Here is a 14,539-nt window from a genome sequence, read left to right on the forward strand (position 1 = left end):
ATTTTCTCTTATGAATAGTGAAAGAAATTACTATTTAGACTGAATACCAATAAAAGGTGCAAGAATGCTGCCCTTCTCTGTTGCAAAATGCATGACAACAAATTATTATGCAATTATTTATGATCATGATCACTCCAAAACACATCAATGATAATCTGAGATGCAGGCAGGATAATGGTGCTACCTGTTTAAATTGCAAAGTAGATTTTTTGCTGGAAATGCTAACCACTGCATCGCTCCTCTCCTCTTGCCCACCACTCACCCTCCCCCCTTACTTTTGAAATGCAAGCAGTCTGAGTCAGTCACTCAGCTCGTCTGCCCATCTCTCATTCACATTACCTGTGTGCACTCACGCTCTTTCCATCTCTCCCTACCTTTCTCTCTGTGAGTCTTTCAACGTGCCCTGGTATGATCAAAGACAGCTTTGTGACACTGTGCGAGGCATCCAGGAAGCAAAAAACATCAAACCACTAAAGAGCAACATAGCAAAATAAAAATAAAAAAAATAAAAGACAGAGGGACAGAAGCGCACATGCAAGTGTGTGTGTGTTTATGTGTGTGTCATAAACAAGTGAATTAATTAACAAGACAAGAGAGAGGGATGACTTTGTCTCTACCTTCAGCACGTCGATGAAAGGTAGAAAGGTGTTCCTCTGAAGTCCGTTTTTGTACAGATCTGAAAGAGGAGGGGAGGGCCTGTATTAGAGCTGCTGTTTAGCCTCGTAATAATGTCATTCCCTCACCGCAGATTGGCAGATAAAGTGGCTATTGATGAACTGAAGGATGGGTGGGGAGGTACGACAAAAGGACTGGGACTAGGAGAGAAAAATGGATTTCTCCACCGGCAGCGGCAGCAACATAAAATTCATTACATTCCCAAACAATGGTGGCGAGAGAAAGGACTGTTGCCTTTTCAACGCGGACAATGTCCACAGCAGCTTGCTGAATAGATGTTTCAATTAGCTCGGCTGGAACAAATTACATCTGAAGTAGCATCCCTGATAGACAGATAAAACAGATAGGGATTCACACACAAACACGGACAAAGACACACAGACACACATCGGGGCTTAGCTTCCTCCAGCTGCGAACGCAAACAAGCGGTAGTTGTTGATGTTTGGGCTTAAGCTTACTACAGCAGGACCCAACACACACGCTTGACAACTCCTATACTGTAATGGACCGTGCTGTATATGAGACATGACTAGTGCAAAGATTAAAGGAATAGTTCAATATTCGGGACAAACCCTTGTTCGCTTTCTTGCCGAGACTTTTTTCAGGAGATCGATACCACTGTGATGTCTGTGCAGTAAATATGACACTGGAAACAGGAGACAGTTAGCTTAGCACAAAGACTGGAAAAAGGAAATAATCCGGCTCTGTGTAAAGGTCACAAAGGCTACAGTACCTCTAAAGTTCAACAGTTATATATGGTGTGTTTAGTTCGTACACCAGTTGTGGTTTTACAGGGGGTTGTGTCCTGGACTGTTTCTTGGCTGGGAGCAGTGATCCTGAAAAATAGTCCGCCATATAACCTCCCGTAAAACCACATTGTGTCATTTATTTGTACAGATACAAATAAATAGATATAACGTGTTAATATGTGAGCTTTAGAGGCTAGCTGTCCACCCCCCCCCGGTTTCCAGTGTTAACCTAAGCTAACTGACGGTAATAACGGTAGCTTCATATTCACTGTGCAATCATGAGAGTATCAATCTTCTCACCTAACTCTGAGTTAGAAAGCGAATAAGCCTATTACCCAAAATGTCAAACTATTCATTTAAGGGTGTATGCTTTGAAAGCCAATAAAACAAGCTATTTTTAACTCCAGAAGACTATTTCCAATGATATTGTACCATAGATGTAACCAATGCCACTGACAAGGACATTTATTACAGGAACTTATTTAAATTAATTAAAATAAGCTCACACAGACTTAAGTCCTTTAATGTAAATTGCACTGAGGTTGTTCCACTCCAAAATACACCATTTATCCCCCTAACCCTCCTCAATGTCATTAAACTCTCGCAGTGTATAAAAACAATAAAACGCTACTTTAGCCGTTGTAGCATAAACCTCTAAATTCCCCCTCCAAACACATCTAGGGCTGTTTGATACCAGCATCTCCACATCAATAAAGATGGAAAATGTATGCCTTTCATGTCCAGTTGTCTCTTATGGCTTTCAGTGTTCCATTAACCATGTAATTAATACCAAGTAGGCTCTCTATCAAGTTTGCATGGTTTGACGCTTTGTTCTTAATAGCTAGTAAATATCAGAGGCGGGCGTCTTTGTCTACGAGAGCTATCTTGCTGCCATCCACTTCCTACCCACTCGAGACTTTGAGGCATCAACGTCTTCCCTGAGAAAAAAAAAAGACGTCAGATAGCACATCATGCATTTATCTCCACCTTGATCATTCTTTCTCCAACCTTTCTCCACTGGCAGTAAATGCAACATCAAAGACTGTTTAAAGGTTGTGTCATGTCCCTAAAAGTGAGAGCTGTTTCAAATGTTCCTCGCCTTTTTTTTCTGGTTATTTGCTGTTTAAGTAGTCGGCGTGGTTTTGTAAATTGATTCTTGCTGGAGCCAAGCACTTTTGGATAAACGTTTTAAGCGAATATTAAGTGAATAAACTAGATGCATGTAAAGTAACTGAGAAATGTGTTGGTTCAGGAGGAGGAGAAGCACACATTGATGTTCCAGGAAAATCACTTGTTATTTCTGCTGCAGGCAGATGGTTTACTGCTGTAGTTTAGAGGAGCTTCAAGGCTAAGGAATTGTTCGACAATGTTTTACTTTCAGACTTTTGCCTTCCAAGTCCTTCTGAGAAGAGCTTCCTATAGAAGATAGACTACCTTTCATTCATGCATGCTCGCAGAAGTGGTAAAAGCCAACAATTAGCAACAACTAGCAGTTGCTCATCAACATTAAACATGTTGCAAAACTCTTCTCCAACGTGTGATGTTATATTTCCCAGACACCCACAAAAGGACTATGATTTATAATCAACTGATGTACTGTAAATCAAGGAACTGGAAACAACTTCAAATGACACCCAGATAAAGTGTTAAGTAGTGTTTAATGTTGATGAACAGTTAATTAGAAGGACAATATGCTTTTCAATTGCTCATCAATGGTTTTTATTTCATTGCAGCCAGAGGTGTCAAGTAACAAAGTACAAATACTTTGTTACCTTACTTAAGTAGAAATTTTGGGTATCTATACTTTACTGGAGTAATTATTTTACAGCAGACTTTTTACTTCTACTCCTTACATTTTCACGCAATTATCTGTACTTTCTACTCCTTACATTTTAAAAATAACCTTGTTACTTCTTCAGTTCGGCTTGTCTTCATCCCGGCTTGTCATCATTAAAAAAATGCACACACACAAAAAAAACCTATCCAGATAAATCGCGCCATCCGGAGAGAGTAAATTTGATTATGGTTGGATGAGAAGTTTAAACCATATACCATATATAAATATACCATTCCGACACCCTATTGGTTTGTACGCGATCCATCGCACCTGCACAGACCCGATGCTAATACGGCACCGGTGCCTTAACGACCGCTATCTACCGGACCGAATAGCAACGCGGATTTCGGTGCCTTATTTAGGTGCCAATTAAATGCCTGCGCTTCTCTCTGATGCTCTGAAAACGGACGTAAGAGGGAACTGAAACATCTCCGCACAGGACGCTAGTTAACACTAGACTCGACAGCAGGTAACGTTAGCCTAGCATTAGCTAGCAGCTAAACACAGTTAAAATGATGACAGCTAAACGGTGTAAAAGTGTGTCTGTATTTCACTGGAGAGGACTGTAACACCAGACTGTAGCTGCCGTTGTCTGAAAAACACAGACCCAGCCTGAAATAAGTTATTGTTATTACATTTTTAATAAATCATTTCATTTTGACCCTGTGGCCTTAGCAATACACAAGCCTTTCTTTAATGTCGCCTTGTGCTCCTTTTTTTAAATTTAAACTTTTAATTGTTTTATATTTTTGAACATAAAGAACAGACAAATACAATTGAACAAGGTGCTCCTTTTTAAATATATATAATAGAGATAGAGAGAAGAAATGTGTCACCTTTTTCAGCCCTTCTGAGTTTGCAGGTATGATTTTAATATTACATTATAGTCATTATTGTCTTTAGAAAAATGTTTTTTTGTGGAGGTGGGGCGGGCTAAGCTTTTGTCCTTAATGGCATTTTTAATTACATAACTTTTACTTTTATACTTTAAGTAGTTTTGAAACCAGTACTTTTATACTTTTACTTGAGTAAAAAGCTTGAGTTGATACTTCAACTTCTACAGAAGTCTTTTCAAACCCTAGTATCTATACTTCTACCTGAGTAATGAATGTGAATACTTTTGACACCTCTGAATGCAGCACTGGAAAAATGTGCTGTAGCTACAATTTTGTTGGTTTAATTTTCTTGCAAAGTCCTGATGAAAAAAAAACTGAAACGTTAAAGTTTTCTTGTGCAAGGTGCTTCATTTTGTCACATTCAGTATGACTAAATATGGCTGTGGGTATGTGAGATATCTTCTAAGCAGAACTACTAAGCACTTTGGCTTAGCAGACTAAGCAAAAAGGAAAAAAACAACTGCTGAAATAACACTTTTTGTTTTCTTCCTTATCAATGATCAGTCAACTTACAAATGAGTTAAAGTGCAGCTTTTGCAATACAATTGTTACTTGTGGTGCTAAATGTTTGCTGTCAGCAAGTTATTATTAGAGTAGAGTTAGTGTTAGAAAGCATTCATTTCTAAGTGACGTATTTGGAAGTTATTGTTTCACAAATGGGGATCATATGGCTTAAAACTACCTTATTTCTTTGTTAGATCCACAAAAAGAAAAAACATTGTAAGAAATATGTTGTGATGTAGCTACTTAAAATTCTGTACCATTATGTAAAATGATTATTTGTTCCTGCAATATTGGGAGAATGTAATATTTGTTGTGGTTTTGTTTCTGTTACTAAGATGCTTGTTTAGTTGTGACTACTTAGTGTGTAATGGCAAATTCTGAGAAAAGAAAAGAGTGCTACTACAGTGTTACTCTGATGGCTGCATTTTTGCACTAAACCATCCTACCTATTTACTGCTCTGTGTGTTTAGTGACAAAATTATAATGAATAAACAATAGCTCCAGTAACACCAGTCATCGTACCATCAGGGGGTCTGTTGGAGGTGGTCACCACCACCACTCCGGTCTTGAACAGTGTCTCAAACAGCTGCTTCAGGATCATGGCATCAGCAATGTCGGTCACCTGAAAAGAACCAGAGAAGAAGAGAGACACATTCACGTACTGTATAATTTAGCTTTTCTTGCAAGACTGTGTGTGTGTGTGTGTGTGTGTGTGTGCGTGTGTCTGAGGTCAAACCATGCCATCAACACTCCATGTTGATTAGTGTCATTCAGGTGTGCTCATTCAATCCTTTGTGTCTAGTCATGCGCACGCACACACACACACACACACACACACACACACACACACACACACACACACACACACACACACACACACACACACACACACACACACACACACACACACACACACACACACACACACACACACACACACACACCCTTGAACTGACTGCAAATGGTCACGAAGCAGCTTTCTGCTGAGGACAAGTAGCTGAGGCAATGCAGTGGTCCCGAGCTAATCAACTGAGCAGACGTGAGAATGACTGAACGCAAGCTAGAAAAAAAAGAGGAAGAAAAGAATGATGAAAATGGAGCAGTGTGAATCCCGACTGGGGTCACGATGGCAGACAAAGCCTCTATCCAAGATGGATAGATTGAGGCTACACAAGGACTACAACACAATACTAAATCACGACAACCTAAACAAGGCTGTAATACATAAATCCAATTCAACTGTCCGCTGCCTTTTTCATCTACATCATTTCCACGAGCCCACAATAAACAAAGGTCAATGACAACACTGAAGCAAGGACGTTAAATGAAGAGCTCTGACCTTTCTATTAGTAATCCAATGCTCTCACTTTTGTTCTCATCCCTCTCTTTTTCACCTCTGTTGTTCATTTGCACAGTAGTCAAAGCAGCATGTAGATAACACACCTGATTAAACATGATGACTGACTAATACCAGATGGGCATATTGTAAAAGAAATTGAATTATTTCTCTTGTCGCTCAAAGTCGCCAGTCCCATGCTAATTGTCATTTACATTCATCACATAAATAAATTAACTTTTCTTCCAATATGACATACATTCAACGAAACAATTTCCCTTGCAAAATTATTGTTGCTGAAAGAATCCAATTTAGAGGAGAAACATTATTTCCCAGTATACCATCCACATTTTAAGTAAATTGAGAGATACATTTCAAGTTACTTTGCTATTATCTTAAAAGGAAAGGACATGGATTTCTTGAATAAAAGGAAGACTTCTGCCCCGCCCTCTACTCTTACTCCCCTCTTACCTACTTCCCTGTGTATAACAGGCACTTCTGATGGCCATACCCACAGCATACGCCTCCTTTCATACTCTGGAGAGTCTTCTGCTTTTGCATATTAGCCCCACTGCCCTTGCCAATACTTGATTAACATTTGTGTTAAAGCCTTGATTTTAGCTAAGGAGAGGTGGCTAGGGGCATCAAATTAGTGTGTGTGTGTGTATGTGTGAGTGATTGTGTGTGCGCGTAATGAGAATCAACAGAAAGCCAAGGCTCTGTGTCTCTCTGAAGGGGCCCCCATTTTCTCCGACCGCAGGATTTTATTTTCATTTCAAAAGAATCATTTAAAAATGACCTTTTATACAACCTGGATTTGTTTATTCATGTGCCCTCAACATGGGGATAGTATGAGGGGCAATATTGATTGCTGAATGAGTAGGGGGAGAGGGAAAGAGAATGGGTACCCACAGAATGAGAAAGGTGGAGGGGACTGATGTAGCACTTGTGGAACACAAAAATAATGGTGCAATCTCCGTCAGCCAATGCCGATATTCAAATGAGCATCCAATTACTCAAGCGGCTGTCCGTTTACAGCTAGACACACGGGTGCTAAATTAAACCTCTTTTGATGTTACACCTCTTTATGTACACAACCTATGAGCAGTTTCACAGAGGCTGCACAGTGACTGAGGCCCTGAGACAATGATGCTCAAGCGTTTTCTTCTCACTCTTCTTCTTCCCTCCTCGTTCTCTTCCCCATCTTTCCATCTTGGACCTCTCAATGGCGAGTATTCATTAGAGGAGCCGGGCGGGGGCCGTAAAAGGAGGGAGGGTGGGGGGGGTGGCTACAAATTACTGATAATGGCACGGCGCTAATGAAGAGAATGGAGAAATGTCATTAGCATTTAAGAGGATAAGATCCATCTGACCCGCAGCAGCCAGTCGCTTTCTAGCTCCACTCACTTAAGGAAGCAGGAGAGTGCGACTGATACCCAGAGCCTCATTTGCATGGCTGAGTGGAGGAGGATGCTGATTGGTATAGACCCCCTACCCCCAACTCTCCCAACCTCTTGTTTATGCATCACAAACAACATGCACATGTCCGCTTGTTTCCCCTCCATTCACCGGTAGCAACAGTCGACAAGCGAAAACAGCAAAGCTGGCAACGGCAAACAAAACAAATCAATGAGAATGCACAAACAGCGCCGCAGTTTAAAATGTGAAAGACGGGCGGATGAAAGGAGCAGCTCTTGATCCTCGCAGATGCACAGAGTGATTAGAGAGAGCAAGCGCACCTTCTGTGACCTTTGACCTGCTGGCATTAACTGTAATGATATCAGTAAGAGGAACGACATTGTGCTGCAAACAGATGTGTGTGGCTGGCTAATGATGAAGACAGAAGCACACGTCTTTCTCTAATCAGTGAATGACTAACTACCTTACAGAGAATAGAGAGAGCTTCAGGCTTCAGTAGTGGCGCTCTCCTTTGACACCAAAGGGTAAAATAATGAGAAGTTCTGCTGCACTAATGGCTGATGGTGCCTTTTAGTTGTGTAAAGCCAGTGTACAAAAACTTTGGGTGAGTTGTTGTAATGGTTTGGGAGCAAACTAACTGTGTGAGTGCATAAACAAGCAACAGGAGCAGATCACTAACTCAACTGACTGCTGCAGTTTCAATGTAATGACAACAAATTATTATACATTGATACATGTGACATTACACATGTATTTACTACTACTATACTAGTAAATTACTACTTTACCACATACTAAGGAGAGAGAATGTTCCAATGCTACTGGAAGTCATTTTAGAATTATGCCATATTCACAAAGGCCACTAGGTGTCCCCAGTCTTGTTTTTGTGGGAGAATCAAGATTAGAAGTATAATACTAATAGTGATCACAGATTGAACACTCAATACTCAGAAGAGTGCAACATTTAACATGTTTTCTTTCCCCATTCATGATCTAACAAGAGAGAACCGTACACCATAAAGCAGTTATTACTACCCACAAAAATAAAAACGCTAAAATGTGTTTCCTTCTTTTGAGATTTCAAAATCTCTGATCTGTGAGTTATTGTATATCCTAAAGTCTCATGTCCTGTGGCTTTCTACTGACTCTGGCTTTGTGTGTGTGGTTCTACTCTATAACATATCTGCTGTTGGTTCACCATTCCCACTGAATATTGAATATGCCAGTAACTACACATTAAAAAATGAAGTATAAACAAAATTTTAACATAGCATTCCTTTGCATTGGCATGCCATTATTATATAAAATTGAACAAGCAGCATATTTACCAGTATCACCTATTACTTAATACTAGTGTCAACAGAGTAGATTTTTGTTTTTAGCAAATGTATGCAGTTGATACATGGTTTGCTATTTGTTACTAATGTTCAAACAAGTTTTAAGAACACACGAACACACGAACACACGAACACACACACACACACACACACACACACACACACACACACACTCACCTGAAACTCGTCAAAACACAAGAGGCAAGTTTCACTGCTGATCTCCATGGCAACTGGTGATATGGGGTCATAGGTGAACATTTTCCCTAGCCTTCGTTTTGGCAGGCTTTGTTTCCTCCGATGGATCCCTTTAAGCAGTACACAAACGTCAGGCATATCTTAAAGCACACCTGCATCGTCGGCAACCCAAACCCAGTGACAATACTGAATAAAGCGGTAATTTTATACATAATGGTAGACAATTAGCAGGAGGGTTTCAGGACAAGCAGAGAGATAAATATAGGATCTCCAGCGCTTGAGGAGTCAGAAAACTTTCATAAAGTCAAGCAAGCAAACCTTTAGCAGTTAGCCCCGTGGGAGTGGGAGGATAATACTAACTTTTGTGGATGTCCAACATGAAGCTGTTGAAGTGGACTCTCTTTTTACGAGTGTTTTCCACACGGGAGTAAAACATATCCATGAGCATGGTCTTCCCTGTGCCTGAAGGGGATTAAGAAAGCAATTATTCTTACTTCTGTCCTGATCTTAGACATTTTGTAGAGATTTAGCACCATAGAAAATAAAATAGTAATATTTCTTTCTATTTTGCGATCTTACCAACATCTCCATAGATATAGAAGCCTTTGGGGGGTGGTGGTGGAGCAGGTTCCTCCTTTGAGGGAAAAGAGGAAAAATGAGGAAATGACTGAAGCATGTTTGTTTTACACCAAATCTTATAACGGCTGCTTGTCATCATAAACAATAGTGCACAACAGTTTCCTTATTAAAAAAAACACTAGCTGGTGACCTACATCAACTCTGTTATATTCATTACCATATAGGACTGAATCATCGTTTAATAAAGTATGTTGAGGCATTAAGCCACCACTACAGTGTGAGGTTTCACATTCTCCAGACTAGCCCACCGCAGGGGAGGAAGACAAAGGGGATCTAATCAACAAGACAAGCCAGGGTTCCCACGAAAGAAAAGCATCATCAGAGGAACAATGGGGGGATTTGTCAGACAAAACGGAGAGGACTGGATGAGGCTCCATACGAGATGGAGTGGACTTGTCTGTGCAGCCTGTTTAGCGCTGCTAATTGTGATACGGTACTGTTGCATTGAGGTGCTGCTGGAAGTCATTGTGCTGCCTGCCTCCGATCATCAAAAGGTCCTTGCTTCAAAAAAACGTCTTCTGTGTGACCCAGCTGAGAATATCGAGTAAAGCCAAATATCGCTAAAGAGGGCCCAAGCCCTGTTAACGCATGTGTCATCAGTTTAATCACGGCATGTAATAATAACCTGGAGCATATTTGTATATAGGAGGACACATGATATATGTTACAGGGTTTAACAACACAGTGGTTGTCTATCCGTAACCAGGCAACACCAAATAGATTTGGAATTAACTAAGCACTAAATAGAAAGGTTTGTCTTCTTAAAATTTAATTTGCAGACAACGGCCAATTGAAAACTGAATGAAAAGGCACTCCCCACTCATCCCCTCTACTCCCTCCATCCCTCCATCCCTCCATCCCTCCATCCCTCCATCCCTCCATCCCTGCCCGTACTGTGCTGGAGTGAAACACTGGAAGAGCAACAAGCCTTTCCTGTCTGCTCTGGCATAACAGTGTGTGACTTCTCTCTGACTTCCCAAGCTGCCCTCTGGCATGGTGGGGTAATTGTCAGTGGTGGCTGGAACCCATTTTGCCACGGCAGAGTGGAGAAGGACAAGGCTGTCCCTCAGCCACTCTGTCTCGCTGAGCTCTGTGGCTTTGTCTCACCTCCTGTAGGAGGATATAGACTGGCACATGAGTGGAAAGTTCACATGCAGGACATAGCCACTTTGGCTTTGAAAGGACTTCAGGAAAAATGTATGTTTATCTACAGCCAGAGATGTCATGTCTCTCACTTAACCCTTGTGTTGACTTCGGGTCAAATTGACCCGTTTTAAATTTTTGTTTTATATCAGAAAATATGGGACGTAGAAATAAGCACTGAAAATGTGTAGAAGAAAAATTTGAAGAAAAAAAAAAGTGTTTTGTTTAAGGTTGACGGGAAGAAAACACAAGGGTTCAAAGGAGAACTCCGGTGATTTCAACACGTAGCTCTGTTGTTTGTAAATTTGGAGTGCTGTCAGTAGCAACAAAAACCGAAACAATCGGTGTTGCCTACGCCGTGTTATCCTCCTGCTACAGTTTGCCCCCAGGAGGCTGAAACAGGGCAAGTTTTAAACATGCTTTTAGCCTCTTAACATGTTCGAAATGTCATTACAAGTGCCTACCCATGTGAAGTGATTCCTTCCGAGTTTAGTTCCTTTCTGTTTAGTTCTGGTGTTGAGACGGCAAGACGAGTGCTTCGGGACCGTCTAAAAAATACAACACCGAAAAGAGATACAAAAATATATTTTCAAAAATATGCTTATTTTTTTAAAGTAAGTGCTGTAGTACAACTAGCAGGAGACAAGTTATAATTGAGGTAAGTTTGGAGACACTACCTTATTTAATCATTAAATTTATAAATATTTTTGTTTTATCTCTTTTTGGTCCCTAAGTCTTGCTGTCTCAACATCGGAACTAAACAGATCCGAGTTAGCACAACTTTTATGCATTTCTTTCACATCTCCTGCAGTCAGATTCACTGTGTTCACTCGGAAGGGATCACTTCACATTTCGAACATGTTAAGAGGATAAAAGCACTTTTAAAACTTGCCCTGTTTCAGCCTCCAAACTGTAGCAGGAGGATAACACGGCGTAGGCAACACCGATTGTTTTTGTTTTTCTCGCTACTGACAGCACTCCAAATTTACAAAGAACAGAGCTACGTGTTGAAATCGAACGGAATTCTCCTTTTAAGAAGGTTAATGGAGTGAATACGGGAGTCTAAGTTAGGTTTGTGGTCCAACTGTCCTGCTAGACCTACAGTGTACAGGAGGACTCTAGTGTTGGAGGTCTGACTTGAAGAGGGTGGCTCCCTCTAAACAATGGCCCATTGTTAGCCGACCATCCGCAAAACCACGCCACATTGGTTCAATATTGAGTCAAGTGTACTCTCCTCATAGACTTGGTCAGTTAGTGAGGACAATGGCGGCACTTTCACAGAGAGAACAGACACCGAAAGGACAGTGGTATGACCTGATTCAAACCAGAATAATTGCATAAGTACTCCTGTCAGTGTGTATGTGTCTGTGAGAGACAGAGCAAGAAATAAGGTGCAAAAGGAGATTGGGGCAGTGGTGTTGATAGCCTAACACCAAAGTATTTGTCAGAGTCCCAAATCAAAAGCAAAAAGGACAAGAATGGCCCAGACAATAGGGATCCCCTCATTACTGCATGGGGACAGTGAGAGAGTGAGAGGGGTGCCGGGACGGGCCCAGCGGGAGGTCTGCCCTGCTGCCTTCCAAAATCTCTGCCTAACCCTATGTGTCTGTGCCAGCCAACCAACAAAACAACTCCCACCACCAAATACTAGACAGTCAGCTCCCCTGACCTAAAAACAACAACAGCCCCCTACATTATGCTGTTCCAAAACTCACATGCACAAAACACTTCCCAGACCCCTACCCTTCCTTTGACCTGAGCACCATGGCCACCATCAGTGATACAACTGGAGTACAGTGCAGCGGACTCTGTAAAGTCCCTCCACGTCAATGAGGCTTTACGTAGCAGACTAAGAGTCCAGATGCCACACTGTAAAAGGCTTTAAACAAATCCATGCTGCCGTGCAAATTGTAAACTGTGTCCAAAATCACTCACTATTTTCACCTTCCAACATTTTATTTGAGTGTCAGAATTCTTTTAAATTTAGGCACATTTTTAGTCTTCAAAAATTCCCAGAAAGGAAATAATTGTCTCTGCAGCATGTACACTATTTTTTGTCCAAACAATGCAAAACCACAATGATTCAGTTTATATCATGTAGAGAATAGTGAATGGGGGAGTGATTTTAGACATCGCACAAGTCTTGAGCATGACGGCTGATTCTTGAACTGGAAATAGAGTAGACTGACAAGTCAAAACCCAACTAAAAAGGTCCGCTTACTGGCTTTCCCTCGACCTTTTAAACATGGTCTTTATTAGTGGATGGAGTTTGCTCAGTTGTCACTGAGATGGATCTGTTGACATACAGGTCCAGTAGCTAGTGTTTTGAACTGCAACTGAACGTCGAAGACCATATCATATGATATATGGGCCTGGTAGTCTTGTACATGCAACTACTCCCTCTCCTACAGGAACTCTTACTGAGCAGTGAACGTGGAGGGAGTTTATTGAGTCAACTGAGTTTATGTTTTGTGTTAGCAACCGATTCATTTTACAAGTCAGAGAGAAGTCATGCACCTGGTAGATAGGAAGAACATGCTTGCTCTAGGAGAGTTGGAGAGAATTTGTTAAATATGTTCTGTCTATGCGCATGTTTTATCCTGCTCCGAAGGAATTTTGGCTAAATCAGAGTAACACATCAGGAAATTGGTTTCTTTTGCCATTGTGGTTAGGTCTGCGGTGTGATTTTGATAAATTGTCTTTTTCTTTTTTGGAGACCAGTTACATGTCAAAAATCTATCAATAAGGAATAATCTAAACCATGAGGAAAATCACAACACTTAATGCATGGGTTTCTTGACAACAAACATAAAATACCTTGACATTTTTTTTCTAAAAAGACGTTCATTGTATTTTGTGGGAGATAATTTGTCGGTATGAGTACATACATGGTATTCTGTTGAAGAATGTTGATCAGACCATGCATCATTATGTATAATAATGTCTTTACCTTTGCAGCATATCCACCATCTTTATCTTTTGGAAGTTGACTGTCATCTTTAGAGTTTAGCCTTGGTGGAGGTAGGTTCAAGTAGATGCTGTTACGGTAGTTCTCCAGGGTGTGCTGCAGCTGAGCCAGCTGCTGGAGAACACTTCTCTGCTGAGCATCTTTTCTCAGGGAGCCACACTGAACTAGGCGATCATAGTGTCCACTGAAGGCACAGATATCTGCTGCTGGAGACTCATTGGAGCAGGATGATGCGGATGAACTGCACATCCTCCAACTAGTGTAACCTTGAAGCATTGCAGCAAAGGCATTCTGTGTTAATCGTTACACAAAGTTTACAAAAATAGACAAGATGCAATGAAACCGTGATTGGAAAGAGATGGCGCTACAGTCAAGTGTAATCCAGATGTTTTAGGTGATATAGCAGCAAAGTTACACAAGCAGACAGGTTTTTATCTCTCACAGCCTGAATACAATTGACTACAAGGTGACGAAAGACACGTACCTCTTCCAGTGCAAATGGCTGCCAGTCGGCATATATTCTTTGAAGACAGAACAGTGTCTTTTAGTAAAACATTTATTGAGTATCTGACAGCTGCAAGAACATTGTACGCCGCCATGATGTTTCAAAACGCAAAAACTTTATTGACAATCATTTGGCATAACCACATGACACACTGCTGCATTTCAGGCCGATCCCTGTTGTTTATATGACTAAATTATATCATTGTTTATTAATAATATTAAATATTCCGCTTATCGTTTTCTAAGTTACGTTTTTTAAATAAGCAATATTATTTTGAGCATTAAATCCTGAGCACTGCAATCATGTTGAACGTTGCATAACCTGTGTTTTTACATT

At 40.8% G+C, this 14,539-nt stretch overlaps 1 protein-coding gene across 3 annotated transcripts in view; it reads right to left on the minus strand.

Moving 5' to 3' along the window:
* Nucleotides 1–14,312, minus strand: part of afg1lb (AFG1 like ATPase b) — a 30,087-nt gene extending 15,775 nt beyond the window's left edge. For 2 of the 3 annotated variants that reach the window (XM_028605628.1, XM_028605627.1), the window contains exons 1-8: nucleotides 14,183–14,312; nucleotides 13,681–13,964; nucleotides 11,195–11,278; nucleotides 9,528–9,582; nucleotides 9,309–9,410; nucleotides 8,931–9,058; nucleotides 5,184–5,283; nucleotides 618–676 (exon numbers count right to left, since the gene is read on the minus strand). In XM_028605628.1, the coding sequence (XP_028461429.1) occupies nucleotides 618–676; nucleotides 5,184–5,283; nucleotides 8,931–9,058; nucleotides 9,309–9,410; nucleotides 9,528–9,582; nucleotides 11,195–11,278; nucleotides 13,681–13,964; nucleotides 14,183–14,297 (927 nt within the window). In that variant the 5' untranslated portion in view covers nucleotides 14,298–14,312. The remainder of the gene's footprint in view (nucleotides 1–617; nucleotides 677–5,183; nucleotides 5,284–8,930; nucleotides 9,059–9,308; nucleotides 9,411–9,527; nucleotides 9,583–11,194; nucleotides 11,279–13,680; nucleotides 13,965–14,182) is intronic. The other variant, XM_028605629.1, reaches the window with a different exon arrangement.
* Between the last annotated feature and the right edge of the window lie 227 nt (nucleotides 14,313–14,539).

This window comes from Perca flavescens, chromosome 18 (assembly GCF_004354835.1).
Source record: "Perca flavescens isolate YP-PL-M2 chromosome 18, PFLA_1.0, whole genome shotgun sequence".
NCBI classification, from domain to species: domain Eukaryota; kingdom Metazoa; phylum Chordata; class Actinopteri; order Perciformes; family Percidae; genus Perca; species Perca flavescens.